General features: G+C 63.6%; 3 protein-coding genes and 1 non-coding gene across 5 annotated transcripts; all 4 read left to right on the plus strand.

Annotated features, from left to right (window-relative positions):
• The first annotated feature begins 572 nt into the window (after positions 1-572).
• Positions 573-10,144, plus strand: ADCY6 (adenylate cyclase 6). The gene is made up of 22 exons (XM_061443047.1): positions 573-717; positions 1,391-2,225; positions 3,049-3,198; positions 3,292-3,413; positions 3,488-3,599; positions 3,667-3,794; positions 3,872-4,030; positions 4,535-4,676; positions 4,750-4,878; positions 5,264-5,289; positions 5,366-5,513; positions 5,887-5,984; positions 6,055-6,142; positions 6,219-6,335; positions 6,414-6,572; positions 6,933-7,108; positions 7,188-7,217; positions 7,599-7,728; positions 8,208-8,471; positions 8,868-9,072; positions 9,644-9,768; positions 10,008-10,144. The coding sequence occupies exons 2-22, from the start codon at positions 1,392-1,394 to the stop codon at positions 10,134-10,136; spliced, it is 3,471 nt and encodes a 1,156-aa protein (XP_061299031.1). The 5' UTR covers positions 573-717; position 1,391; the 3' UTR covers positions 10,137-10,144.
• Positions 10,145-10,855: 711 nt separating this feature from the next.
• On the plus strand, positions 10,856-17,409 carry CCNT1 (cyclin T1). 2 transcript variants are annotated; one of them, XM_061443048.1, is made up of 9 exons: positions 10,856-11,065; positions 11,242-11,323; positions 11,534-11,662; positions 12,055-12,115; positions 12,945-13,007; positions 13,240-13,285; positions 14,865-15,028; positions 15,384-15,454; positions 15,717-17,409. In XM_061443048.1, exons 1-9 carry the CDS (start codon positions 10,890-10,892, stop codon positions 17,070-17,072), a joined length of 2,148 nt encoding a protein of 715 aa, XP_061299032.1. In that variant the 5' UTR covers positions 10,856-10,889; the 3' UTR covers positions 17,073-17,409. The 2 variants fall into 2 exon arrangements, 1 of the variants encoding a protein (XP_061299032.1); XR_009741467.1 differs by lacking the exon at positions 14,865-15,028 and having other exon boundaries at positions 15,717-15,856.
• A 1,224-nt stretch (positions 17,410-18,633) lies between these two features.
• Positions 18,634-23,442, plus strand: KANSL2 (KAT8 regulatory NSL complex subunit 2). Its single transcript, XM_061443021.1, has 7 exons — positions 18,634-18,922; positions 19,489-19,667; positions 20,161-20,275; positions 20,470-20,633; positions 21,430-21,596; positions 21,997-22,093; positions 23,210-23,442. Exons 1-7 carry the CDS (start codon positions 18,672-18,674, stop codon positions 23,356-23,358), a joined length of 1,122 nt encoding a protein of 373 aa, XP_061299005.1. The 5' UTR covers positions 18,634-18,671; the 3' UTR covers positions 23,359-23,442.
• On the plus strand, positions 22,156-22,284 carry LOC133263323 (small nucleolar RNA SNORA2/SNORA34 family). Its single transcript, XR_009741468.1, has one exon. It is a non-coding gene; the product is annotated as a small nucleolar RNA SNORA2/SNORA34 family (small nucleolar RNA).
• Positions 23,443-23,448: the final 6 nt, after the last annotated feature.

Here is a 23,448-nt window from a genome sequence, read left to right on the forward strand (position 1 = left end):
TCCGCGTGAGCGCACGGGTGTTTGTGCACGCGTGTGCGCGTGCAAGGGTGCGTGCGCGTGCACGCCACGGGTGCCCTGGGGGGGTGCGCGGGTTCTTGTGCAAGGAGATCGATGTGCGAGGGGACCCGTGTGCAACACAAACACGCGTGCAACGGGGCTGCCCGCGTGTGCGGGAGCGCGCAGCCGCGCAGGGCGGGGGCGATGTCTGCGTGTGCAAGGGGCACACGCAAAGGGCTGGGTGCGTGTGCACGGGGAGGGGGGGCAGCGCGTGTGCGCGCTCCCGGCGGGGGGTGCCCGGCTGCGCGTGCCCCCGTTGTCCCCGCCATGTCGGTGTCTGTGTGTGTGTGTGCGCGGCCCCGGGGGTGCCGGTCCGCCCGCGCGCGCGCCCGCCGCCCCCGTGCGCCCGCCCTCGCCTCCCCCGCCGCACCGGGGCCGCACCGGGGCCGCCACCGCCACCGCCGCTGCGCCTTTAAGGCCGCGGGCCGGGAGCGCCCGGGAGCGGATCCGGGTGCGGGGGGGCGGGCACCGGCCGGGGCAGGGCCGGGGCCGGAGCTCGAGCTCGAGCTCGGGGCTGTGACCGGCACCGGGGCCGCTACCGGAGGGGGCCCGGCCTGGGCGCGGGATGGCGCGGAGGGGCTGCGGCGCTGCCGCCGTGTAGGAGCGGGCGGCGGCGGGGCCGTTCCCAGGCGCGGGGCCCCGCGGGCGGCGGCGGCGGAGGTGAGCGGGGCCGGGCGGGAGCGCCGGGGGCGGCGGCGGCGGCGGCGGGAGGCGGCCGCGGTGACGGCGGGCACCGGGATCGAGGCGCTGCGCGGGGACCGGGGCGGCGGCGGGGGGGGGCGGCATCGGGGTGGGCCGCGGGGCGGCGGGAGCGGGGCGGCCCCTGGGGTGACCGGTGCGGCGGCCGGGAGGGAGCTGGCGGGGCCGCGGTGATCGGGCCGGGCTCGGCGGGGGTCCCCGGACCGTGTCCGGAGCGGGCGGGGGGGGAGGCGGACGCCGCCGGGGCCGGCCCTTCCCGGTGTCCGTTCGCCCGCGGCGGGGAGCGTGCGCCACGTCCTGGCCGGTTCCCGGTGCCCCGGGGCCGCGGTGCCCGGTGCTGCTCCTTGGCCTCCGTTCAAGACAAACAGGGCCGGGACGCCGGGGACGGGTCCAGCTTTGCCGCAGGTCACAGCACCGGGGCGGCCTCCGCAGGGCCGGGCTCCGGGCACCAGGCACCGGGAGCAGCCGTTCCCGCGGGGCCTGTGGGGCCGGGGTTGGGGTCAGCATTCCCCGGGGGGTGGGCGCGATGTCAGGGTGCGGGAATCGCTTCTTCCGCGGGCACCGGGGTCCCTGTCGGGTGTCGGGGGGGGGGGGGGGGCGCGGAGAGCTGCTGACCGCCCCCCGGCCCCTGCAGCATGTCGTGGTTCAGCGGCATCCTGGTGCCCAAAGTGGACGAACGGAAGACGGCATGGGGGGAGCGCAACGGCAAGAAGGGCGCCCGGCCTCGCGCCAGCCTCTGCAGCCCCCGCTACATGAGCTGCCTGCAGGATCCTGAGATGGAGCCCCCGGGCCCCCCCCGGGGGCTGCGCTGCACTTGGCAGGAGGACCACTACGGCAAGAAGGGGCCCGCGGGGGACCCGGCGCTCAAACCGGTTGATTTGGGCTTGGAGGATGGAGAAGCCAAAGGGCCAAAGGGTGCCGGTGGCGGCTGCGGGGGGCGACCATCGGCAGCCGGGTGCTGGCAGCGCCTGCTCCAGGTTTTCCGCTCCAAACGCTTCCAGTCGGCCAAATTGGAGCGGCTTTACCAGCGCTACTTCTTCCAGATGAACCAGAGCAGCCTGACAGTGCTGATGGGGGTCCTGGTGTTGGTGTGCGGGGTGATGCTGCTCTTCCACTGCCTGCCCGGCACCCCACACGTGCCGGTGGCCGCTGCTCTGGCCACTGCCATGGCCTTGTTCCTGCTCCTCATGGTGCTCTGCAGCCGCAGCGCCTTCCCCCAGGACTACATGTGGGTGGTGAGCTACGTCGTGCTGGGGCTGCTGGCCGGGGTGCAGGTGCTGGGCACCGTGGCTGTGGCGCCCCAGAGTGCGGCCGAAGGCGTCTGGTGGAGCGTGTTCTTCATCTACATCACGTACACGCTGCTGCCGGTGCGGATGCGCGCGGCCGTGCTGGCTGGGGTCCTCCTCTCCTGCCTGCACCTCGCCATTGCCTGGCACCGCAACACCAACGACCCCTTCCTCTGGAAGCAGGTAGGGATGGGGGGGTGGGATGGAGGTCACCATCACAGAGCATCCGAACTGGGCTTCTCTGCACTTGGACTCTTTGCACATGGAACGTTCTGGATGCAGGAGGGATGCCCGGGGGGTTGGGGGGGTCAGCGTCCTGTGGGGTGGGGGCTCCTCATCCCGCTGGCTCTGCACAGAGCCACCATTGTGGGCTGCACCAGCACCCACAAAGCCCTGTTGTGGGGCCAGCAGGAGCTCCTTGGGGGGATGCAGGGGTATGGGGGGGTCCCCTTGTCCCCAGGGCTGGGTGCTCCCCCCTCATTGTATGAGGCCACCGGTTACTCTTGCCCTGCTTGGCTAGGGCTGGCAACACGTGCTGTCCCCGTGGGCATGGGGCAGGAATGTGGTGCTGGGAACAGAGGCCATAGGAGGGGAAGCCCCCCTCTAAGCGGGGTTAACCCCACGCTGTGGCCCTGCTCCCAGACCACTGGAGCACTATAAATATCCTTGGCCCTGATCCCTGGGGACAGGGACCGGGATGGGGGAAACCACAGGGCTCCGGCTGCAGCCGTTTCCGCTTCCCGGCCCTGCCCCGGCTTCCTCTGCTTCTGAGGGCCCGGCTGCATCCGTACGCCGTCCCAGGTCCTTGCACCCCTTTCCCTCCTGTCCTGGTCTCCTACAGCCCGGGGTCTCCCATGTTCACCCTTGCCTGGTCCCCTGTGTCCCTGCATCCCTGCCTCCCCCTGCTCCTTTGGACCAGCCCCCCTATATCAGAGCCAGGCTTATGGGGTGCAGAGGAGGGTGGCAGAGCTGGGGGGGTCCCTGCTGAGCCTGTGCCCCCCCCCAGCTCATCGCCAATGCCCTCATCTTCCTCTGCACCAACGTGGTGGGGGTGTGCACCCATTACCCGGCCGAGGTGTCACAGCGCCAGGCCTTCCAGGAGACTCGTGGCTACATCCAGGCACGGCTGCACCTCCAGCGTGAGAACCGGCAGCAGGTTGGTTGGGGGGGTCGTCCTGGGGTCCCCGAATGGAGCTGGGGGGGTTCCTCAGGCCCCCCCCCCCGGTAATGGGGTGCTGCTGGGCTGCAGGAGCGGCTGCTGCTCTCAGTGCTGCCCCAGCACGTGGCCATGGAGATGAAGGAGGACATCAACACCAAGAAGGAGGACATGATGTTCCACAAGATCTACATCCAGAAGCACGACAACGTCAGGTATGGGGGGTTTGGGGGGGGTCATTGGGTATGGGGGGAGGGATGCTCTCCATGCCACGCTCTACCTCCTGCAGCATCCTCTTTGCGGACATCGAGGGCTTCACCAGCCTGGCCTCGCAGTGCACGGCACAGGAGCTGGTCATGACGCTCAACGAGCTCTTCGCCCGCTTTGACAAGTTGGCAGCGGTGAGTTATGGGGCTGGGGGGGGGGCTCAGAGGGTCCATGGAGCCCCCCAGTGACCTCCCTGTGCAGGAGAACCATTGCCTGCGCATCAAGATCCTGGGCGACTGCTACTACTGCGTGTCGGGGCTGCCGGAGGCGCGCGGGGACCATGCTCACTGCTGCGTGGAGATGGGGGTGGACATGATCGAGGCCATCTCGTGAGTGGGACCTTGAGCCCCATCCCCGGGCCCGGTGTCCCCGTGCTGGTGCTGAGTGGAGCCGGTGCCGCCCGCAGGCTGGTGCGCGAGGTGACGGGGGTGAACGTGAACATGCGCGTGGGCATCCACAGCGGGCGCGTGCACTGCGGCGTTCTGGGGCTGCGCAAGTGGCAGTTCGACGTCTGGTCCAACGACGTGACCCTCGCCAACCACATGGAGGCGGGGGGCAAGGCCGGGTGAGGCGGGATGGGCCGGGATGGGGAATGGGATGGGCTGGGTTTGGGGTCAAGATTAGCTGCGATACGGATTAGGATGCTCTTCTTTCCTGTTAGGGTGGTGAGGCACTGGAATAGGTTGCCCAGGGAGGTTGTGAATGCTCCATCCTTGGCAGTGTTCAAGACCAGGTTGGACAGAGCCTTGGGTGATATGGTTTAGCGTAAGGTGTCCCTGCCCACGGCAGGGGGGTTGGAACTGGATGATCTTAAGGTCCTTTCCAACCCTAATGATTCTATGATTCTATGAGATAGGCACTGGGATGGGATGGGCTGGGGAACGGGATGGGCTGGGTTTGGGGTCAAGATGGGCTGGCATATGGATTAGGATGCTCTGGGATGGGTTGGGATTGGGGTCAAGATGAGCCAGGATTGAGACTGGGATGAGCTGGGACAAGGATAAGGCCCAGGTTGGGTGATGTGGTGCAAAGAAAGGGATCTCGGCGCCTTCATCCTGGCCATCCCCAGGCGCATCCACATCACTTGGGCCACGCTGCAGTACCTGAATGGGGACTATGAGGTGGAGCCAGGCCACGGGGGCGAGCGCAACGCCTACCTCAAGGAGCACAACATTGAGACCTTCCTCATTGTGGGCTGCAGCCAGAAGCGAGTGAGTTGGAGAGGGTTTGGGGGGAGCACCCCACACTTGGGGGTCACCCCTCATGGCTGTGCCCCCATCACAGAAGGAGGAGAAAGCCATCCTGGCCAAGCTGCAACGCGCCCGCGCCAACTCCAGCGAGGGGCTGGTGCCACGCTGGGTGCCCGAGCGCTCCTTCTCCCGCACTAAGGACTCCAAAGCCTTCCGGCAGATGGTGAGCGGCCCCGGGGGGGGCAGGGGCACTGGCCCCGGGGGGGCCCTGTTGTGGTGGGATTGGCTGCTTGATGCCTTCCTGTGGCTGCTGCTGGGTGCCCGCAGCCCATGGTCCTGAGGAACCCCCCCCGGGGTTCCCCTTGTCCTCAGCATCCTTTGGGGACCCCCCCATCTTCATCAGTCTCGGGGACCCTCAGGGCTCCCCCACCCTCACTGGTGTCAGACATTGCCACCCCTATCCTGGGGGATAACCCCTGCAGATCCCCCCATTCCAACTCTGTCCCCCTTCCGTGGGGACCCCAGGGTTTGCCCCATGGCCCTGTCATCCCTGGGGGTCCCTTCATCCATGCTGGTGTCCCTGAGACCCCCGCATTGTGTCTCTGCAGGGCATCGATGACTCCAGCAAGGACAAGTAAGCATCCCTGTGCTGGGCAGTGGGGGGTCACAGCTGGCTCCTCCGTGGGGTCCTGACCCACCGCTGTCCCCAGCCGTGGTGCCCAGGAGACCCTGAACCCCGAGGACGAGGTGGACGAGTTCCTGAGCCGTGCCATCGACGCACGCAGCATCGACCAGCTCCGCAAGGACCACGTCAAGAAGTTCCTGCTGACCTTCCAGACCCCCGAGCTGGAGAAGAAGGTTCCTGACCCCTGAGAGCCCCCTTCCCAGCCCCTCATCTCCCCTCCATCCCCTTCTCAGCTCCTCATCTCCCCCCCATTCCCTTTCCAGCCCCTCATCTCCCCCTCATTCCCTTCCCAGCTCCTCATCTTCCCTCCATCCCCTTCCCAGGCCCTCATCTCCCCTCCATCCCCTGCTACAGGGAACCACCCTGGTACCCTTCATCCCCTCAAATCTGTGCAACCCACTCAGCCAATTGGCTCCATGTTCCCTCCATCCTTCCACCTCATCTCCATTCTGTCCCCTCTGTGTGCCCCCACGCATCCCATCGATCCCATCCTATCCCATTGATCCCACCCTGCATCCCGCCACGCTCACCCCTCTCCTCCTGCAGTATTCCAAGAAGGTGGATGACCGCTTTGGTGGCTACGTGGCCTGCACCCTCCTTGTCTTCTGCTTCATCTGCTGTCTCCAGATCGTGATGTTCCCCCAGTGAGTGCCGCAGCCCCCTAGACCCAAAACCAGCCCCTGACCCCCTGATGCTCACACCTTCTCTCCCCAGCTCCCCACTGATGCTCGGTGCCTACATCAGCATCTTCCTCCTGCTCGCCACCATCCTCTTTGTCTGTGCCATCTACTCCTGCGTCACTGTGAGTACAGGGCTATGGGGGGGGTGGTCGGGGGGGGCTCTGCTGTGTGTGACGGGTCCTGCCCCCCACCCCCCAGCTCTTCCCCACCGTGCTGCAGCGCCTCTCACAGAGCATCGTCCAGTCCCGCGCCCGCAGCACCGGCATTGGTGTCTTCACTGTCCTCCTCGTCTTCATCGCTGCCTTCATCAACATGGTGTGAACCGGGCTGGGGGGGGCCTGGGGGAGCTGCGGGAGGGGGGGCACCCGCTCACCCCTCTCCTGTTCCCGCCAGTTCTCCTGCAGCCGGGCGGCGCTGCGGGACTGCGCTGCCCGGGAGCTCAACGTCACCCCTGAGGCCGTGGGGCCCTGCGAGCTCCGCACCCTCAACGTGGCCCTGGGAGCCCCCCCGGGGCTCTGCCACCACCAGGGGCTGGTCTGCGACTTCCCCGAGGTGAGCACCCATGGATGCGGGGGTCCTGTGGCTGCGAGGCGCTGTCGGGGGCACCCATGGGTGTGGGGGACCTGGGGCTGTGGGGCGCTGTTGGGGGCACCTATGGGTGTGGGGGCCCTGTGGCGTGCTGTAAGTGGCACCCATGGGTGCAGGGTCCCTGCAGCTGTGGGGTGCTGTTGGGGGCACCCATGGGTGTAGGGTACCTGCAGCTGTGGGGTGCTGTCAGTGGCACCCATGGGTGCAGGGTATCTGTGGCTGATGGGTGCTGTCAGTGGCACCCATGGGTGCAGGGTACCTGTGGCTGTGGGGCGCTGTCAGTGGCACCCATAGGTGCTGCTCCATGCCGCGGTGTCCCCGCAGTACTTCAGCTACAGTGTGGTGCTGAGCCTCTTGGCCTGCTCCGTCTTCCTGCACATCAGCAGCATCGGGAAGCTGCTGCTCATGGTGGCCATTGAGGCCTCGTACCTGGTGCTGGTGGAGGGGCCTCAGGCTGCTCTCTTCGACAACGCGGACCTGCTGGTGGTGGCCAATGCCCTGTGAGTGCCCAGTGCCCCCCTGGGGGTCCCCACCCCGGTGCTGGGTCCCCATCACTGACCCCAGCTCCTCTCCCCACAGGCCCCCCTTCAATGGGACCCAGGGTGGATGGTGAGTGGGAACCTGGCACCAGTGGGGTGAGGGTGGGCAGCAACAGGACAGGCCCCGGGGGCTGTGCTGTGAGGATGGGGGAGATTTAGGGTCCCCAGGGTGGGTTCAGGGTCCCGGGGGCAGGTTTGGGTCTGTTGGGCAGGTTTGGGGTCCCTGAGGCAGGTTTGGGGTCCCCGGGGTGGGCAGGGGGCAGGTTTGGGACCCCTGGGGCAGGTTTGGGTCCCTGGGGTGGGTTTGGGGTCTCTGGGGAGGGCAGGGGGGAGGTTTGGGGTCCCTGGGGCAGGTTTGGGTCCCTGGGGCCGGTATGGGGTCTCCCGAAAGGGCAGGGTTCAGGTTGGGGTCCCTGGGGCAGGTCAGTACGTGACCGTGTGGTGCCCGCAGCGCAGCGCAGGGGAAGGTGCCGCTGCGCATCGTGACGCCGGCAGTGCTGGCGCTGTTCGCGCTGGCGCTGTACCTGCACGCGCAGCAGGTGGAATCCACCGCGCGCCTCGACTTCCTCTGGAAGCTCCAGGTAGGACCCGGGGGTGATGCTGTGGGGGGCACCGGGACTGGAATCAATCCCAGTCCTGGGACTGATCCCATCCCCAGGAATGATCCTGATCCCAGTCCCTGAGCACTGGGACTGATCCTGATCCCGATCCCATCCCAAGGAGTGATTCCCGTCCCCTGGACTGATCCCAATCCCATCCCCAGGACTAATCCCCATCCCTGGAAATGATCCCGGATCCAATCCCTGGGGATAATCCCCATCCCCGTCCCTGTGCCTGATCTCATCCCCATGCCCTGGGAGTGATTCCACCCCAGGGCCCCAGGATCAAACCTATCCCTGTGTCCAATCCCTTCCCCATGCCCCAGCACTGATCCCATCCCAGCACCCCAGGACCAATCCCATCCCCATGCCCGATCCCATCCCCGCACCATGGTTGGCCTTCAGGCCATGGTGCAGCTCCAGGGCCACAGGGCACTTCCCATGAGTGCTGTGCGCCGCAGGCCACGGGTGAGAAGGAGGAGATGGAGGAGCTGCAGGCCTACAACCGGCGGCTGCTGCACAACATCCTGCCCAAGGACGTGGCCGCGCACTTCCTGGCGCGGGAGCGGCGCAACGACGAGCTCTATTACCAGTCCTGCGAGTGCGTGGCCGTCATGTTCGCCTCCATCAGCAACTTCTCCGAGTTCTACGTGGAGCTGGAGGCCAACAACGAGGGTGTGGAGTGCCTGCGCCTGCTCAACGAGATCATCGCTGACTTTGACGAGGTGCCCCCGGCGGCACGGGGGGCTGCAGGGGGCAGGGCTGGACCCCACAGGGGTGGTGTGCAGGGGATGGGATACATGGGGTAAGGTGCAGGGAATGGAGCTCACAGGGATGGAGCTAACAGGGGTGGGGTGCTGGAGAGCACAGGGATGGGGTGCAGGGGATGATGCTGACAGGGGAGGGAGCACACAGGGATGGGTGCAAGGGATGTGGTGCAGGGGATAGGGTACAGGAGATGGGGTGCAGGGGATGATGCTCACAGGGGATGGAGCACACAGGGATGGGTGCAAGGGATGTGGTCCAGGGGACGGTGTGCAGGAGATGGGGTGCAGGAGATAGTGCACAGGGGGACAGAGCTCTCGGTCCCAGGTGCCATTGCCCCACCGTGCCTCCCCCAGATCATCAGTGAGCAGCGGTACCGGCAGCTCGAGAAGATCAAGACCATCGGCAGCACGTACATGGCGGCCTCGGGGCTCAATGCTGCCACGTACGACCGCGAGGGCCGCAGCCACATTGCGGCGCTGGCCGACTACGCCATGCAGCTTATGGAGCAGATGAAGTACATCAACGAGCACTCCTTCAACAACTTCCAGATGAAGATCGGTCAGCGCCACGCAGGGCCCCTACACACGCCTGCCCCGTGCACACACAGAGCTCGCACCCCTTTTAATACACCCTTTATAGACCCTTTATGCGCTCCTGTATATACCCTTTATACCTCCCATTATATGCCCTTTATACCCCTTTATACACCCCTTGTATGCCCTATATATACCCCTTTCTACACCCCTTATACAGCCCCTTATAAAGCCCTCTATACACCCCCTTATATAGCCTTTATTCACCCCTTATACACGCCCTTATATACTCCTTATACATCTCCGTATATACCCTTTATACACCCCTTATACACCCCCTTATAAAGCCTTCTATACACCCCCTTACATACCCTTTATACACCCCTTATACAGCCCCTTATAAAGCCCTCTATACACCCCCTTATATACCCTTTATATACGTCTTATACAGCCTTTATAGATCCCTCTACCTTTGCCATTGCACATCCCTTTGCCCCCCCGAGCACTCCCAAACCCTTCCTCACCGCCTTCCCTTTCCCTGTTCCCCCTTCCTACCCCTTTCCCCTCTCCCCCCCACTGACCCCCTGTCCCCATAGGGCTCAACATGGGCCCGGTGGTGGCCGGGGTGATCGGGGCTCGCAAGCCCCAGTACGACATCTGGGGCAACACCGTGAACGTCTCCAGCCGCATGGACAGCACCGGCGTTCCTGACCGCATCCAGGTCAGCGGGGACCCTCGTGGGACCCCCATCACATCATTGCCCCCCATCACCCCATTGGCCCCCATTGCCCTCCATTGCCATCACTGCATTGCCCCCCATCATTCCATTGCTCCCATTGCCCCCATCACCCCATTGCTCCCATTGGCCCCCATTGTCCCCATTGCCCCCCATCACCCTATTGCTCCCCATTGCCCCCCATGATCCCACTGCCTCCCATCACCCCATTGTCCCCTCTTTAGGTGACCACGGACCTGTATCAAGTGCTGGCAGCCAAGGGCTACGCGTTGGAGTGCCGGGGGCTGGTGAAGGTCAAGGGCAAGGGGGAGATGACCACGTACTTCCTCAATGCCGGCCCGGGGGGGAGTTAGGCCCCCCCCCCCCCCGTGAGGGAACCCCCAAATCCCCCCATTAAAACTACAAAGGGAGAAATGGACACAAAGGGGGGGGGGTGCCCCCAATGTGGGTGCTGAATGGGGGGGGTTAAGGTGCAGCCCCCCCCCCGACCCCCCATGTGCCAAAGGATGGGCCCCCCCCCGGGGCTTTGAGGGGGGGTTGGGGGTGCCCCCGTCCACGTGCCAAACAAGTGCCGCCTGCAGGGGGGGGCAGGGCAAGCACCGCCGTGACACCCCCGCCCCCCCCAGCCCCGGGGCTGCCAATGGGGGGGGGGCGCCCCCCCTTTTAAATGCAAAAAAATCATGAAGTGACTTTTTTTTCTTTTTTTTTTTTTTTCCTTAATTTTAGCGATTTGGGGGGGCCGAGCACCGGGGGGGGGCACCGCTTTCCCCCACTCCTTAACACACACCCCCCCCCCCCCCCCCCAGCACAGAACTGAGGTACTTTGTCCTATGTGTGTACAGATAAATTATATATAAAACTCACTTTGGATACGAGCCGGGGCCTGGCGTATGCGGGGGGGGGAGGGGGGCGTTGAGGGGGAGGGGGCCGGTAGCGGGGGGGGGGGGGGGGGGCCGGTACCGGAGGGGAGGCCCAATGCGCATGCGCGGCTCTTCTGTGCCCCTCCAGTGCGTGCGCGCCGCCGCGACTCTGCGACGCAATCCCGTAGCGGTGCGTGCGTGCGTGCGTGCGTGCGTGCGTCCTTCCGTGCGCGGGCGCAGAGCGCCATGGAGGCGGCGGCGGGCGGCGGGGCCGGCGGCTCGGCGGGGCGCCGCTGGTACTTCAGCCGCGAGCAGCTGGACCGGAGCCCTTCCCGCCGCGCCGGGCTCGACCCCGACAAGGAGCTCTCGTACCGGCAACAGGCGGCCAACCTGCTGCAGGACATGGGGCAGCGCCTCAACGTGTATCCGGCCTGCGCTAGGCCGCGCGGCCTGCGCTCGGGTAACCGCCGCTGCGGGGCGGGGAGCTCCGGAGCGGAAGGCCCTGGGCCGGGCCCGGGTGCACCGGGGCCTGGAGGGGGGTGAAGGGGAGGTGCGGGTGCCGGCGGGGCTCCGTGTGTTTCCTTAACGGCGCCATCAGGTCTCAGCTCACCATCAACACGGCCATCGTGTACATGCACCGCTTCTACATGGTGCAGTCCTTCACCCAGTTCCACCGCAATGTAAGTGCTGGGGCCGGGGGGCGCGGAGGAACCCCCTTGGGTGACACGGGGGGAGCAGCCCCTTTGGAGCTGTTGGGAGCCCCTGTTCCCTCCTCCTGGGGGTTGGATTTGCTTCGTTGCCTGGTTTCTAAGTGAGGAACAAGTCTTGTTTTGTTGCTAGAAGCTTGAACTTCCTAACTCTTGGGAAACTGCTGGCTCTCCCCTCTGCAGGCCGTGGTTCCAGCCGCGCTCTTCCTGGCAGCCAAGGTGGAGGAGCAGCCTCGGAAGCTGGAACATGTCATCAAGGTGGCTCGCGCCTGTTTGCATCCTTTGGAACCGCCTCTGGAACCCAAGAGTGAGGTGAGTGGGGAGATGGGAATGGTGGGGAGGGTGGGATGGGGATATGGGGATGCTCAGTGCCTGAAGGGCTTCTCTTTCCTGTTTGTGTGCTCGGAGCAGGGTGTGGATGTGACTGTTCTCTGCTCTTCCCACACGCTGATTCCCTAGTTCTGGAGCAGCTTTATCCAGGGAAGCTGAAGGGAGATCAAGCAGCCAATCCCTGTCTGCCCATGCAGGGTCAGGGACCAGCACTGAGGGGCGCCCTGTAACAAGCAGGAGCTGGGCCACTGCTGCCTCTTTTCCAGCCGGGAATCTGGGCCAGTTCCCCCCGTTCCAGTGGGATTCCCCTTTGCTGCTGTGGTGGTGGTGATGTGCACTTACACTGTGGGTAACGCGGTGTCCTCTCACCCCAGGCTTACCTGCAGCAAGCCCAAGACCTGGTCATTCTAGAGAGCATCATCCTGCAGACCCTGGGTGAGTGTTCCCAAGCAGCCCGGCATTCCCAGAGCCAGGAATGCTTTGCAGAGCACCACAGTCTTCTCCACAACAGGAGCCCAGGCAGCAAACTTTTCACCCCTGTCTCTTGTTCTTGTCTCAGGTGTAACTCAGGAGTTGAAGTCTCTTTTCCCCCCTTCCAAAGCAGGTTTTGTGCTGCTTGGGTCCCAGTGTCCAGTTGAGTTTCATAATGCTCCATAATTCCTATGCTCAGGAAGCAGCTTGTGCTGAGCCGAGCAGCATGGCCTCCCTCGTTGCAGGGCTGCAGGGGCCACCAGGACCACAGGGGCTGGTGCTGGCAAAGCAGGGGCCGAACTGCAGCTTCTCCTCTTGCCCTTTTACCATCCTGCTGCTTCTAGAATATTCCTCATGGGAAGAAGCATTCCCCATGGGAAGAACCAAATCTGCTGCACACATGGACTGGTTTCAACTTCCCCTGTGCCTTTGGAGCTTCATGCCCACAGTGAATGGGAAGCTGCAGCAAGGCTGAAGCTCTGCAGTGCTGGAGCCTCCTTCAAAGGGAAGGCGTCTGCTTCCTCTTAGCGTTTTGGGTGGCAGATGCCTTTGAGCAGATGCCATTGTCCCCTCCTTCCTCCCAGCTGCGCCGAGAGGCTTTGTCCTGCTGGTGCTGAGCTGGTTTGTGTGCACTGAGGGCTCTCAAGCTGCTTCTGGAGGTCTGGGAGCAGCAGCTCTGGGATTTGTGAGTGAGGAATCCAAGTCCTATGGCTGCGAGCGGAGCAGGGAAGGGAGGGAGCCTCCTCAAGGAAGTCCATGGGGTTCTGATGCCTTCATTGTCTTCTCCTTCCAGGCTTTGAGATCACCATCGACCACCCCCATACCCACGTGGTGAAGTGCACACAGTTGGTGCGAGGTGAGTGACGGGGCTGCTCCTCTGCGTAACCTCACCTGGGTGCTGTAAACCCCTTGTAGTGTCCCGGGGGCAGCGCCTTCCTCGTGCACCGAGCTCTGAAGTCCTCCTTGCTGCGGGGCACTCCCACTGTTGTGGGTCCAGGTGGTGCTGAGAGGCCTGGGTTGGGCTGCAGTGTGGTGATAGCTGTCACTTCACATACACTGACCCCCTGCTCTTTCCTTTTCTCTTGCAGCCAGCAAGGACTTGGCCCAAACTTCCTATTTCATGGCTACCAACAGGTTATTGCTTTACAATCGCTTCATATTTGGCAGAGGGTCTTATCTGGAGGAGAAGTGGCACCAGTGGCCCCAGGCATGGGGCGGCCTCTGAGCCAGTAGTGTTGGCTCTGAGCCCTTCCTCCTGCGCAGAACCAGCTGCAGCATCAGGATGGGATGCTCAGAACCTGCTTTCTGGGGAGTGAGATGGTGGTGAAGGCTCAAACCACCCCCAAAGCACAAAGGGAGGCTGGAGATGCATGGATGGGGTCTCACTGCAGAGTTAGCCCTGAAGTGGGGCTGTGAAGGTTGGCACCAGGGACTGGCTGTACCCCAGAAGGCTGATGTAGGGGGTAAAGGGGCAGTTGGATGCAGGCGTGAGGCCTCACAAGGGAAAAGTCTTGTTCTTGAGCCTCGGAAGCAACAGAAAGCCTTTGGGTTTCCCATCGGGAATGCTCTGTGTGGGGCTGGCCCAAGATCCTCACTGCAGGGCTGATTCCAGCACTTGCAGCCTTGCTTTCCCTGAATGAGCGGCTTCAGGAGCTCACGCTGGGAGTAGAGCAAGGTGTGGACATGGAAAAGAGCTCCCAAGAGTGGTGGGATGGGAGAGAAAAGCTGGGATAGGCCATGGCAGAGGCTGGTTTGCAGCCCGTGGCCTGGGGTGAGCGGTTGTTGAAGGTGGTCTGTAACCCATGGGCACCGTGTGGGTTTCCCAAAGGAAGGTGCTGTTGGTAACGTGTCTGTAGGGAAAGGCAGCCCTGAGATGGGTTTTATCCCTGCAACAGCAATGCAATCACGGGTTAAGATTGGAATGGAAATAAATCCAGGTGGAAAGGAGGAAACGTGGCCTCAGTGTGGCCTTAAAGTGATGCTAGGAGAGCCCAGAGTGAGGAATTGGATTGATGAGGCAGATAGAGGTGTTTTAACTTGGATTTCCTTCTGGCATCATCCCAGGGCAGGGTTCAGGCTCTCTGAGCACCCAGCCCCACTTCTTACCTTGGAAGAGTGGCCAGAGGCTCCCAATTCCCTGCCTTTGGCTTCTTGGTCTGGAGCAGCAGCGTGAGCTGCAGCTCCCTGTCCCCCTACATTGCCCTGTGCAGTGTGGCCTGACCCCAGCGTGATGAGGAGATGCAGGTCCTGCCATCAGGAGGCTGCCATTCCCATGGGGTGCTCCATGTGCTCCTGATGGGAGCCCGTGCTCCTGCAGGTAGAGAGCAGGATGCGTGCTGAGGGCATCGCTGCTCCCCTCTCCCACCTCCCAGTGCTGGTGTCTGAGTTGTCCCACTGGAGCCACCCACACCTTCAGTGCTCTTCCTCAGCTTGGGAAGAGCCAGCCCAGGAGCTGCGCTTGGAATTGCCTGGAGCAGAGCCCCCAGCAGAGCTTGGGGCTGGCAGAGCCTTGACCAGAGCTGCCTGCACCCAAACGAGCCCCAGCAGGAGCAGGGCTGGAGACTGCAGGGTTGGAGCAGGGGCAGGACCCCGCGGGGGTGTCCCCCCTGTGTCCCCAGCCCCTGCAGTGGTGTCAGTGGGCACTGGTGAGTGCTGAGGGTCAGGCTTGGGAGTTCATGGCTTTCTGTTTCTCTCTCCCTGCTGGTGCCGTCAGCCTGCATCTGACCACCTTCAGCCTGCAGTACACCCCTCCCGTTGTGGCCTGCGTCTGTATCCACCTGGCTTGTAAGTGGTCCAACTGGGAGATCCCAGTCTCCACGGACGGGAAGCACTGGTGGGAATACGTTGATGGCACTGTAACTCTGGAGCTCTTAGATGGTAAGTTTGGGAGCGAGGTTTCCCCCCAAAAAAAAACAAAGGCTCTTCCGTTGTGTTGGCATCTCTGGTCCTGGGTCTGCCTTCAGCCCCAGCCCATGGGCACTGCAGGGACTCCAGGGCTTCAGGTCTTGCCAAGGTTTCAGTGCAGCAGCAGCTTTTGTGGTCCACCAGAGATGGCAAAAGGCACCAAGGGAGATGAGTTTAATGTGGTCAGTGATGGTGGCTCGCAGTGTTCCCCTCCTGCAGTAGCTCCATGGCAGTGGGAGCTCCATCCAGCAGCGAGTAGGGGGTGCCCTGATGAGCGCTGCTCTGGCTGGGTCTGACCAAGAGGCCTGGCTTTGTGTCTCCTCTGCAGAGCTGACCCATGAGTTCCTGCAGATCCTGGAGAAGACTCCGAGCCGGCTCAAGCGCATCCGCAACTGGAGGGTAAGGACCTGCTCTGGGGTCCTGTGTGTGGCACCTCCGTGCAGTACTGGGGGGCAGTGGGGGCACTGCCTCTGCAGGATGTTGCTTCAGTACCAAACTGAGCTCTGTTGTGAAGAAGATGATGAGGTTTCAACCTCACCACCATGGCCTGGGGCTTTTCCCCCATGGGGAGGGATGGGGATAAAGCGGATCTAAGTGGGAGCTTGCCCCCCACAGCCCTGGGCCAGCCCCAGTGACCCTGTGCTCTCTGCCTTGCCTCCAGGCCTCCCAAGCAGCCAGGAAGTCCAAGGCTGACGAGCATGGGGACGACGAGAGCCTGTCGGAGCAGACCATCCTCAGCATGATCTCCCGGAACAACAGCTCGGACATGAACATCGCGGGGCTGATGAGCATGTCCACGTCCTCCAGCGCCGCGCTGCCGCCCGCCCCCGACTCCCCCAGCGAGCAGAGCAGCGACGTGGCCCAGCAGCAGGAGCACTGGTACCCCCCGGCCAAGCTGGAGCCAGCGCAGAGCCACCGGACTAGCGAGAGCTGCGGTGCTGAGCACCCTGGGCAGCAGCAGGATGGGGCCCCTTATCCGAAGCAGGGCAGCAAGAACCCACCAGCAGCCAAGGTGTCACTCAAGGAGTACAGGGCCAAGCATGCCGAGGAGCTGGCGGCGCAGAAGAGGCAACTGGAGAACATGGAGGCCAATGTGAGGTCCCAGTACGCCTACGCTGCTCAGAACCTGCTGGTGCAGCAGCAGCGAGAGGTGCAGGATAGGGATCCATCACCCATCATTCTGAAGATCCCCATCGGCGGCCCCGAGAACCCGGACAAGGGTGACAAGGGCTCAGCGCTGAAGCTGAGGCTGCCGGTGACTGGTGGCGCCGGGGAGCGGCCGCTGCCCTCCAAGCAGGAGGAGATCAAGATGCGCATCAAGGTGCCCCCGGGCGGGGACAGACACGGCTCCTCGGACGAGGGCAGCACCAAGGCCCGGGAGCACAAGGAGAAGCACAAGGGGCACTCCTCCAACCACCACCACCACCACCACAACCACCACTCTCACAAACACTTCCCCCCCCAGCTCGGCGCTGGGCCCAGTGGCACCGGCACCAAGCGCCCAGGGGACTCTAAGCACAGTGGCCAGCCTGGGGCTGTGCCCCACAAGAGCTATGGGCCCCTCTCCTCCTCTTCTTCCCGCAAGAGGCCTCTGTCTGAGGAGGCAGCCGCCGCAGCCCACGAGCACCAGCCCAAAGGCAGCAAAGCCTCCAAAGGCCCTGGGGCACCTTTCCCATACCCCCATCTCCCCACGGACGGGGGGGGCCTCCCCTTCGCAGCTGCCAGCAAAGCACGGGGGCCCCACAGCAAACTGGACAAGGGGCCTTCGGGGGCCAACGGGCACAGCTCCAGCCAGGCCAGTGACTACCAGGACACAGTGAACATGCTGCACTCGCTGCTGAGCGCACAGGGCATGCAGCCCACCCCCCCGCCCGCCTTCGACTTCCACTCCTATGGGGAGCTCCTGAACCCCCCTCGGGCTTCCAGCAGTGCCAGAGGAGCCCCAAGCACGGACAAACCCCGGCCCCCACCGCTGCCATCAGAACCGCCACCCCCTCTGCCCCCTCTCCCTAAGTAACCCCCCCTTTTTACTACTGAATCGGCCCTGCAGCCCTAGGCTGCCCTTAAAGGGCTGTTTGGGCTCCACTGCCTCACCAGAGAACTATTTTATTATAATATAACTTTTATTATTGCTATTTAGAGCGGGCGTTGGTGAAGCTGTGAAAGGATCAAACCCCCTTGCTCTGGTCCTTGCTCCTTCCCTTCCCCCCCCTCCATTGACCTGCAGTTAATGGGGGGCTCGGTCCCTGCCCCCCCCTTGTGGGGAACACACATTTGGGGGGGGATCTGGGGGGTATTTAAAAGATGTCACAGAAAATTTAAGACGTTTTACAAATAATTTAAGCAGTAACTTATACCTTAGTGCTTTGTTGCCTTTAATCGGGGGGGGTGGGGTGGGGGGGTGGTTATTGGGGGTGATGAGTGGAGGCGGAGATGAAGGGGAAGGCAGGGACTGGCGGTGATGGAGCTGCTCTGCTTTTGGGAGCCCATCTCCATCCCTCCGCCCCTGCTGCAGGTCACCCTTTCCAGCCCCTCCGCCAAAAGGGAACGGGGCCTTGTGGGGGTGTTCTGGGGTGGTTGGTGTTGAACGTTGTTGGGGTGAGGCTGCTCTTTGGGGCAGAGCCCAGACGAGCTGCCGGGGTCTGGCTCAGACACCGGCTGGGGTCGCACCCCGAGGCAGAGCAGCCCCCTGCTGCGTGCTGGCTGTGCAGGGCCCGATCCGGGGGGAGCAGCGTTCCCCCCCTCCTGCCTGTGCACTCGGGAAGCTCTTGTTCCACACCGAGCCCGGTTCTGTGTCCGCGGAGCCCCGGTTACCGGTCACCCCTCCGCTGCCCCGGGCCCGCCGCGCCGCTCTCACGTGACTCTCGGGGCGCGGCTAATCCCCACGGAGTGACAGCTGCTCCAGCCAACCAGAGCCGGCCCCGGCCCCTCCGCCCCCTCCGCTGACTGGCTGGCGGGTCCGCCAATGAGGTGTCGGGGCGGGCCGTGCGCTGAAGCACCAGGGAGGCCGGGCGGCAGAGAGGTAAGATGGCGGCGGCGGCGCCCGTGCTCGGCGCGGCCCCTCCGCGCTTCACCGCGGCCCCTCCGCGCTGCTCCGGTCGTTGCACCCGTACCGGCTGCGGGAACCGCCCCCTCCCCCGCCGCTCTCCGCTCCCCTGGCGCTGCCCGGGCCGCTCCCCGGGGCTCCCCTCACGCCCGCCGCCCGCGGACAAAATGGCGGCGCCGGGAGCAGGCGGGCGGCAGGGACTGCGCATGAGCGGCGCCGGGACGGGGGGTGGGCGGTGGAGCACGTGTGCCGCGGGAGGGACCGGATGGACCGGGATGAGCGGGGGGAGGCACCGGGAAAGGGAGGTGGGCAGAGGAGATGGCGGGGGGGTTACCGGGAGATGGACCAGGGCCAGGGGTGTCCCCGGGAGTCGGAGTGAGCACGGGTATGTACCGGGTATCCTGGGATGCACTGGAATACATCGAGAAAAGGGGGATGCAGCTGGATGGACCGGGACCAGGGGCGGGCATCGGGGTGTGTTGGGATGTACCGGGAGCAGGAGTGAGCACCGGGATGTAGCGAGCTCCTGTATCCCCCTTTCAGCTGCCGGTCCCTCTTTAGCTCGGAAGCATGAACCGGATCCGCATCCACGTGTTGCCATCGAGCCGCGGGCGCCTCCCGCCTGTGCCGCGGGCGCAGGAGCCGCTGGCCTGTGCGTTCACCCCGCGGGCCTGCTCCCAGCCCCGCCTGGACGGGCAGGAGTTCTGCATCAAGCACATTCTGGAGGACAGGACCGCCCCCTTCAAGCAGTGCAGTTACGTGTCCGCCAAGAACGGGCGGCGCTGCCCCAACGCGGCGCCCAAGACCGAGAAGAAGGATGGGTGAGCGCCCGCTGAGAGCAGGAGGAGCCTCTCCTGGTGCTGCTACCGCCCTGCAGCCCAGGGACTCGCTCCTTAGGGGGTGTTGGAAGCTAGAAAAGGGCGCTGGGTGCTGTGGTTGTCTTTGCTCGCTGGTCCGTCATCAGGTGGCCACAGTGATGCAGGACCTGGTCAGAGCTGCAGTGCTGCTGAGGCTCCTGGAGCCGGTGCCCGTGGCTCATGCTCAGCACAGACCCTCTGGTGGGGTAGAGCCGGTGGCCAGGGTGTGCTAGTGCTGCTCTGGTGCATAGAAAACAGGGAGGGAAGGACCTTGGTGCAGCAGAGCCCAGCTCCCCTCGTGGAATGTGGCTGCTGGGTGTCCCCATTCCCTCTGGGACCAAGGAGCTGCTGTGGGCCAGCTTGGGAAGCGAGGTGGGAATGGCTGGGAGCAGAACCCACTCCAGTGGCTTTAAGGACCGAGCTCTGTTCCGCCTCAGTGTTGTGTCCCTGCAGGCAGAGGCGCTGCCCAAGCTCCAGGGGCTGATCCTGCTGTGCTCCAGGGCGGTGCTGAGCCCGTGTTTTCCCCCCAGCACCTCGCTGTGTGCGGAGCACGCCCGGAGGAACGCGCTGGCGCTGCAGGCGCAGGGCAGGAAGTCCCAGGCCGGGGCAGGGGGGGAGAACCTCCTGTGGCAGCTCAGCGCCTACGTCCGCGCCGAAGCGGGCACTCAGCCTGCGGAGAGCAGCCGCAGCGAAGCCACTCGTATCCTGGGTAAGGGCCACAGGGCAGGAAATCCGTTCTGGCATCATGGAATTGGGCTGGGATTAAGGGAGCTTAAAGCTCCTCCAGTGCCAGCCCCTGCCACGGGCAGGGGCAGCTCCCACTAGAGCAGCTTTTTCCAAGCCCCTTCCAATCTGTCCAGGGATGGAGCATCCAACCCATTCCAGTGTCTCATCACCCACACTTTCCTATATCCAGCCTGAACCCATCACCCCTTGTCCCATCGTTCCAGCCCCTGATGTAGGTCCCTCCCCAGCATCCTTGTAGCCCCCTTCAGCCACTGGAAGCTGCTCTTCTCCAGCCCCAATGTTCTCAGCCTGGCTCCATACAGGAGCTGCTCCAGCCCCTGAGCATCCCTCTGGCCTCTGGACTTGCTCCAGCAGGTCCAGTGCAGAGGCAGAGCCCCTGTGGGGTGTCTGTATGTGCTTTGCTGGTGCGGGGGCACGGGATGAGGGACAGTATCCTGTCCCTGTGCATCCCGCAGATGAGGACAGTTGGAGCGATGGGGAGCAGGACCCGGTCACCGTGGAGCAGACGTGGCGGGGGGACCCGGACAGCGAGGCTGACAGCATCGACAGCGACCAGGAGGATCCCCTCAAGTGGGTTGGGTGCTGTGAGCTCAGCTTGTGGGTGATGTTAATGGTGGTGCGGTTACCCTTGGGGCCCCAAGGCTCCCACGTCTTGGTTGTGAGGAGTCTCCATTCATCAGTGGGGTGTTCCTGCTCCTGCCCATGGCTCTGTGTGATCCAGGCGAGCAGAGCAGCCCCCATGGGCCCTGCTGGCTGTCTTCCAGGCATGCCGGGGTGTACACAGCCGAGGAGGTGGCTCTCATCATGAGGGAGAAGCTCATCCGGCTCCAGTCGCTCTACATCGACCAATTCAAGCGCCTCCAGCACCTCCTCAAGGAGAAGAAGCGGCGGTTCCTGCACAGCCGCAAGGGCGAGCACGAGGCCATTGGTAAGTGCTGGAGCTCTCTGCCTCCCCCCAGAGCTTGCCTCTTCCAGCCGGGGGGGTTTTGCCTTGGGAAGGGCTGAAACAACCACAGGAGGTGGCTGGGGCTGGGCTCATGCCTGCAGATGCTATCGTGGCGTTGGGAAGGTTCTGTTGCTCTTCAGAGTTGTCAGGAAATGGGACTACAAAGGGAATCGTGAGACAAAAGTGCTTGCTTTGGCTGGGATTTCCTGCTTTGGGGGTTCTAAATGCATGGATTCAGCCGTCAAGCCCTGTGGGGGGCAGCTAAGGTTGGTTCCACCACTTGTGCTCTGCTCGCATAGCCCTGCTCAGCACAGATGCAGCTCCAGCATGGCCTTAGAATAGCTCTTGCTGGAAAAGGCCCTGGAGCATAAAAATAACTGCAGTTTGGTACCTACCAATTTGGTAGAGCTCTTTATAGGCACCCAGGGATGGAAAAGCAGCTCTCGCCCTGTAATTACAGCTGGGAGAGCTCAGGGAAGCTTCCAGACCAGGCACCAGGAGCTGGACTTGGAGAAACCTCTGTTCTGCTGCGGGAATCAGAAGGGATCTTCTTGGGAAGGTGTCCCTGCCATGGACTGGGTGATTTAAGGCCCTTTCCAACCCAGTTCCATAAGTCAAAGCTGTCTGGGATGGGATCTGCTTTGCCGCCACAGAATATGCTCCCAGCTCACGCATCCAACCTGGCTGCATCTGATGCTCTCTGGAGCTCTGGGTACCAGGAATGGGATGGAAGCCAGGGGGAAGGGGATGTCCTGACCTCCCCCCTCCCTCCCCACAGGCAGCAGCCTCCTGACCGGGCGCCGAGGGGCTCCTGGCCAAGGAGCGGGAGAGCCTCAAGCGCCTCAAGTGCCTGCGGCGCTACCGGCAGCGCTACGGGGTGGAGGCGCTGCTGCACCGGCAGCTCCGCGAGCGCCGGCGCTGGCCTCGGACGGCGCGGCCCAGCAGGTGAGCGCAGAGCCCGCGTGAAAGCAGCGCCCAGGCGTTGGCAGCAGGGTTCAGGTGTGCAGCTGGGGACGGTGCCCCAGGTGGGGTCCAGAGAGCCTGGAGTTCCTCAGGGATACATGGGTGGGAAACGCTCCATGGGGGGGGGCGCTGTTGGTTTGGTGGGGACCCAAAGGCAGGCCCTTTGGGTACACATGGGACTGAATGCGGCCACTTCAGAGCTGTCTCACATTTCCAAGCATTCCAGGACCCTGGCTTGAGTGGAGCCTGGCGAGTTCTCCCTCCTGCAGTAGAGTCCTGCCTTATTTTCAGCTCTGTTTAATGGAAGAAGGGCAGGATGAGGAGTTGGAGGGTGCTGAACTCTTGCTCTTGGTGTGCTCTGAGCCCTGCTCTTGCCTCACAGGCCCATACCACCCGCTCCAGCCAGCGCTGCTTGGCCTTCGTGGATGACATCCGCTGCTCCAACCAGTCCCTGCCCATGACCAGGCACTGCCTGACCCGTATCCTTTGATCCTGTGTTCCTGTTTGCTGGCATTGTGTCCCTTCCTCCTCCTCCCGCTCTTTGGCCCTCAATCAAGGCCAGTGGTTTGCTGTAGCTGCTGGTTTCAACAGGAGCCCAGAGGAAGCAGCTCCCGGTCTGTTGGTGCTCCCCATCCCTGTGGATCAACCAATTCGTGTGGGAGCAACAGGAGCCTCTTTCCAGAGCATCCCAACGGGGTCTCCAGTTCCCTGTCCAAGTAGGATCGTGTGGATGTGCCCTGGGCTAGGTTTGGGTCATGTTGGAGCTGCATTCACTGCTTGGCTTTGGGTGTTCTTCACCCTGGCTCCCAGGGAGCTGCTGTGGTTCCTCTCCAGTGCCCATGGAGCTCACAGCAAAGCCAGACTGGATCCCTCTGGAGCAGCCGGAGCTCCAGAGTGGGAAAGGTGCGGCTGGGATTCCTTGGGCTCAGCGTCTGTTGACACCAGCACCATTTTGCTTTTCCCATGCAGGAAAGGGATGAGCCCAGTGCTGGGATGCAGGTGGAGCTTCTCCCATTGGCTTATGACTGCCTCTAAAGGCAGTGCTTGAGCTGGGTTGTCCAGACAGATCCAGATGTGCCCTCTCAGAGGCACATCCCCCTCCACATCTGCCCTAGACAGCTTAGGAAAGTGGGTTAAACCTGGTGCCTTTCCCTGCTGGATGTGGCTCTGGAAGCTAAACGGGGGGGGGGGGGGTTATGGATGTGTCTTATCTGGAAGCCTTGATTCCCACCCAAAACCTGCTTCTCATTGTCATCCACATGGAGAGGGAGCCTCGCTGTGGGGACAGGGGATGGGCTTGGGCTGCAGCTCCTTGCTCCTGGTGGATCTGGTTGTGATTAAAGGCAGGAAATCCCATTTACACCTCGGGCAGGAACAGGTTTTCCATGGGGAAGGCAAATACATTGGGAAGATGGGAACACTAGAACTGAGCTCCCGCCTGTGGCTGCAGCATTGTGTGTGTGTGTGTGCGCACACTGGGAGGGAGCTATGCCTTTGGGATAGCTCCATGCGAGGGGCTGGGGGGGTTCCTGCCCTGGGATGGATGGGGGGGGTTTATCCCTGTTTGGGGGTGCTTTCCCTTGACCCCATCTCAGACATCTGCCAGGACCCGAGCCAGGCCCTGTTCCGGCCCTGCCGGGGCTCTGAGGACCGTTCCCTGCCCCAGGGCCGTGCCCCTGAGCCTGGGCGCGGAGCCCAGCTGCCCCCTGCACCTCCGCCTGCCCCCTCCCATGTACGTGCCTGAGCAGGGCCCCGGGGGGGCTGAGGATCTGGGGGCTGCCCCAACGGAGCTGTACCTGAGCGCAGCCGAGCTGCAGCCTCCGAGAGCCTCCCA

Source organism: Pezoporus flaviventris, unplaced genomic scaffold, assembly GCF_033815535.1.
Source record: "Pezoporus flaviventris isolate CSIRO_AGI_PZ_B2104156 unplaced genomic scaffold, CSIRO_AGI_Pfla_v1 ptg000277l, whole genome shotgun sequence".
NCBI lineage: Eukaryota > Metazoa > Chordata > Aves > Psittaciformes > Psittacidae > Pezoporus > Pezoporus flaviventris.

What these genes read in the sequence shown, in the direction of transcription:
- ADCY6 (XM_061443047.1), top strand. Translation starts at nt 1,392, where the DNA reads ATGTCGTGGTTCAGCGGCATCCTGGTGCCCAAAGTGGACGAACGGAAG. An exon ending in CCAAAGCCTTCCGGCAGATG is followed by an intron (nt 4,879 to 5,263) that starts GTGAGCGGCCCC and finishes GTGTCTCTGCAG; the next exon opens with GGCATCGATGACTCCAGCAA. An exon ending in ACTTCCTCTGGAAGCTCCAG is followed by an intron (nt 7,729 to 8,207) that starts GTAGGACCCGGG and finishes TGTGCGCCGCAG; the next exon opens with GCCACGGGTGAGAAGGAGGA.
- CCNT1 (XM_061443048.1), top strand. Translation starts at nt 10,890, where the DNA reads ATGGAGGCGGCGGCGGGCGGCGGGGCCGGCGGCTCGGCGGGGCGCCGC. An exon ending in GTGCACACAGTTGGTGCGAG is followed by an intron (nt 13,008 to 13,239) that starts GTGAGTGACGGG and finishes TTTCTCTTGCAG; the next exon opens with CCAGCAAGGACTTGGCCCAA. An exon ending in AACTCTGGAGCTCTTAGATG is followed by an intron (nt 15,029 to 15,383) that starts GTAAGTTTGGGA and finishes TCTCCTCTGCAG; the next exon opens with AGCTGACCCATGAGTTCCTG.
- KANSL2 (XM_061443021.1), top strand. Translation starts at nt 18,672, where the DNA reads ATGAACCGGATCCGCATCCACGTGTTGCCATCGAGCCGCGGGCGCCTC. An exon ending in AAGACCGAGAAGAAGGATGG is followed by an intron (nt 18,923 to 19,488) that starts GTGAGCGCCCGC and finishes TTTTCCCCCCAG; the next exon opens with CACCTCGCTGTGTGCGGAGC. An exon ending in GACCAGGAGGATCCCCTCAA is followed by an intron (nt 20,276 to 20,469) that starts GTGGGTTGGGTG and finishes GCTGTCTTCCAG; the next exon opens with GCATGCCGGGGTGTACACAG.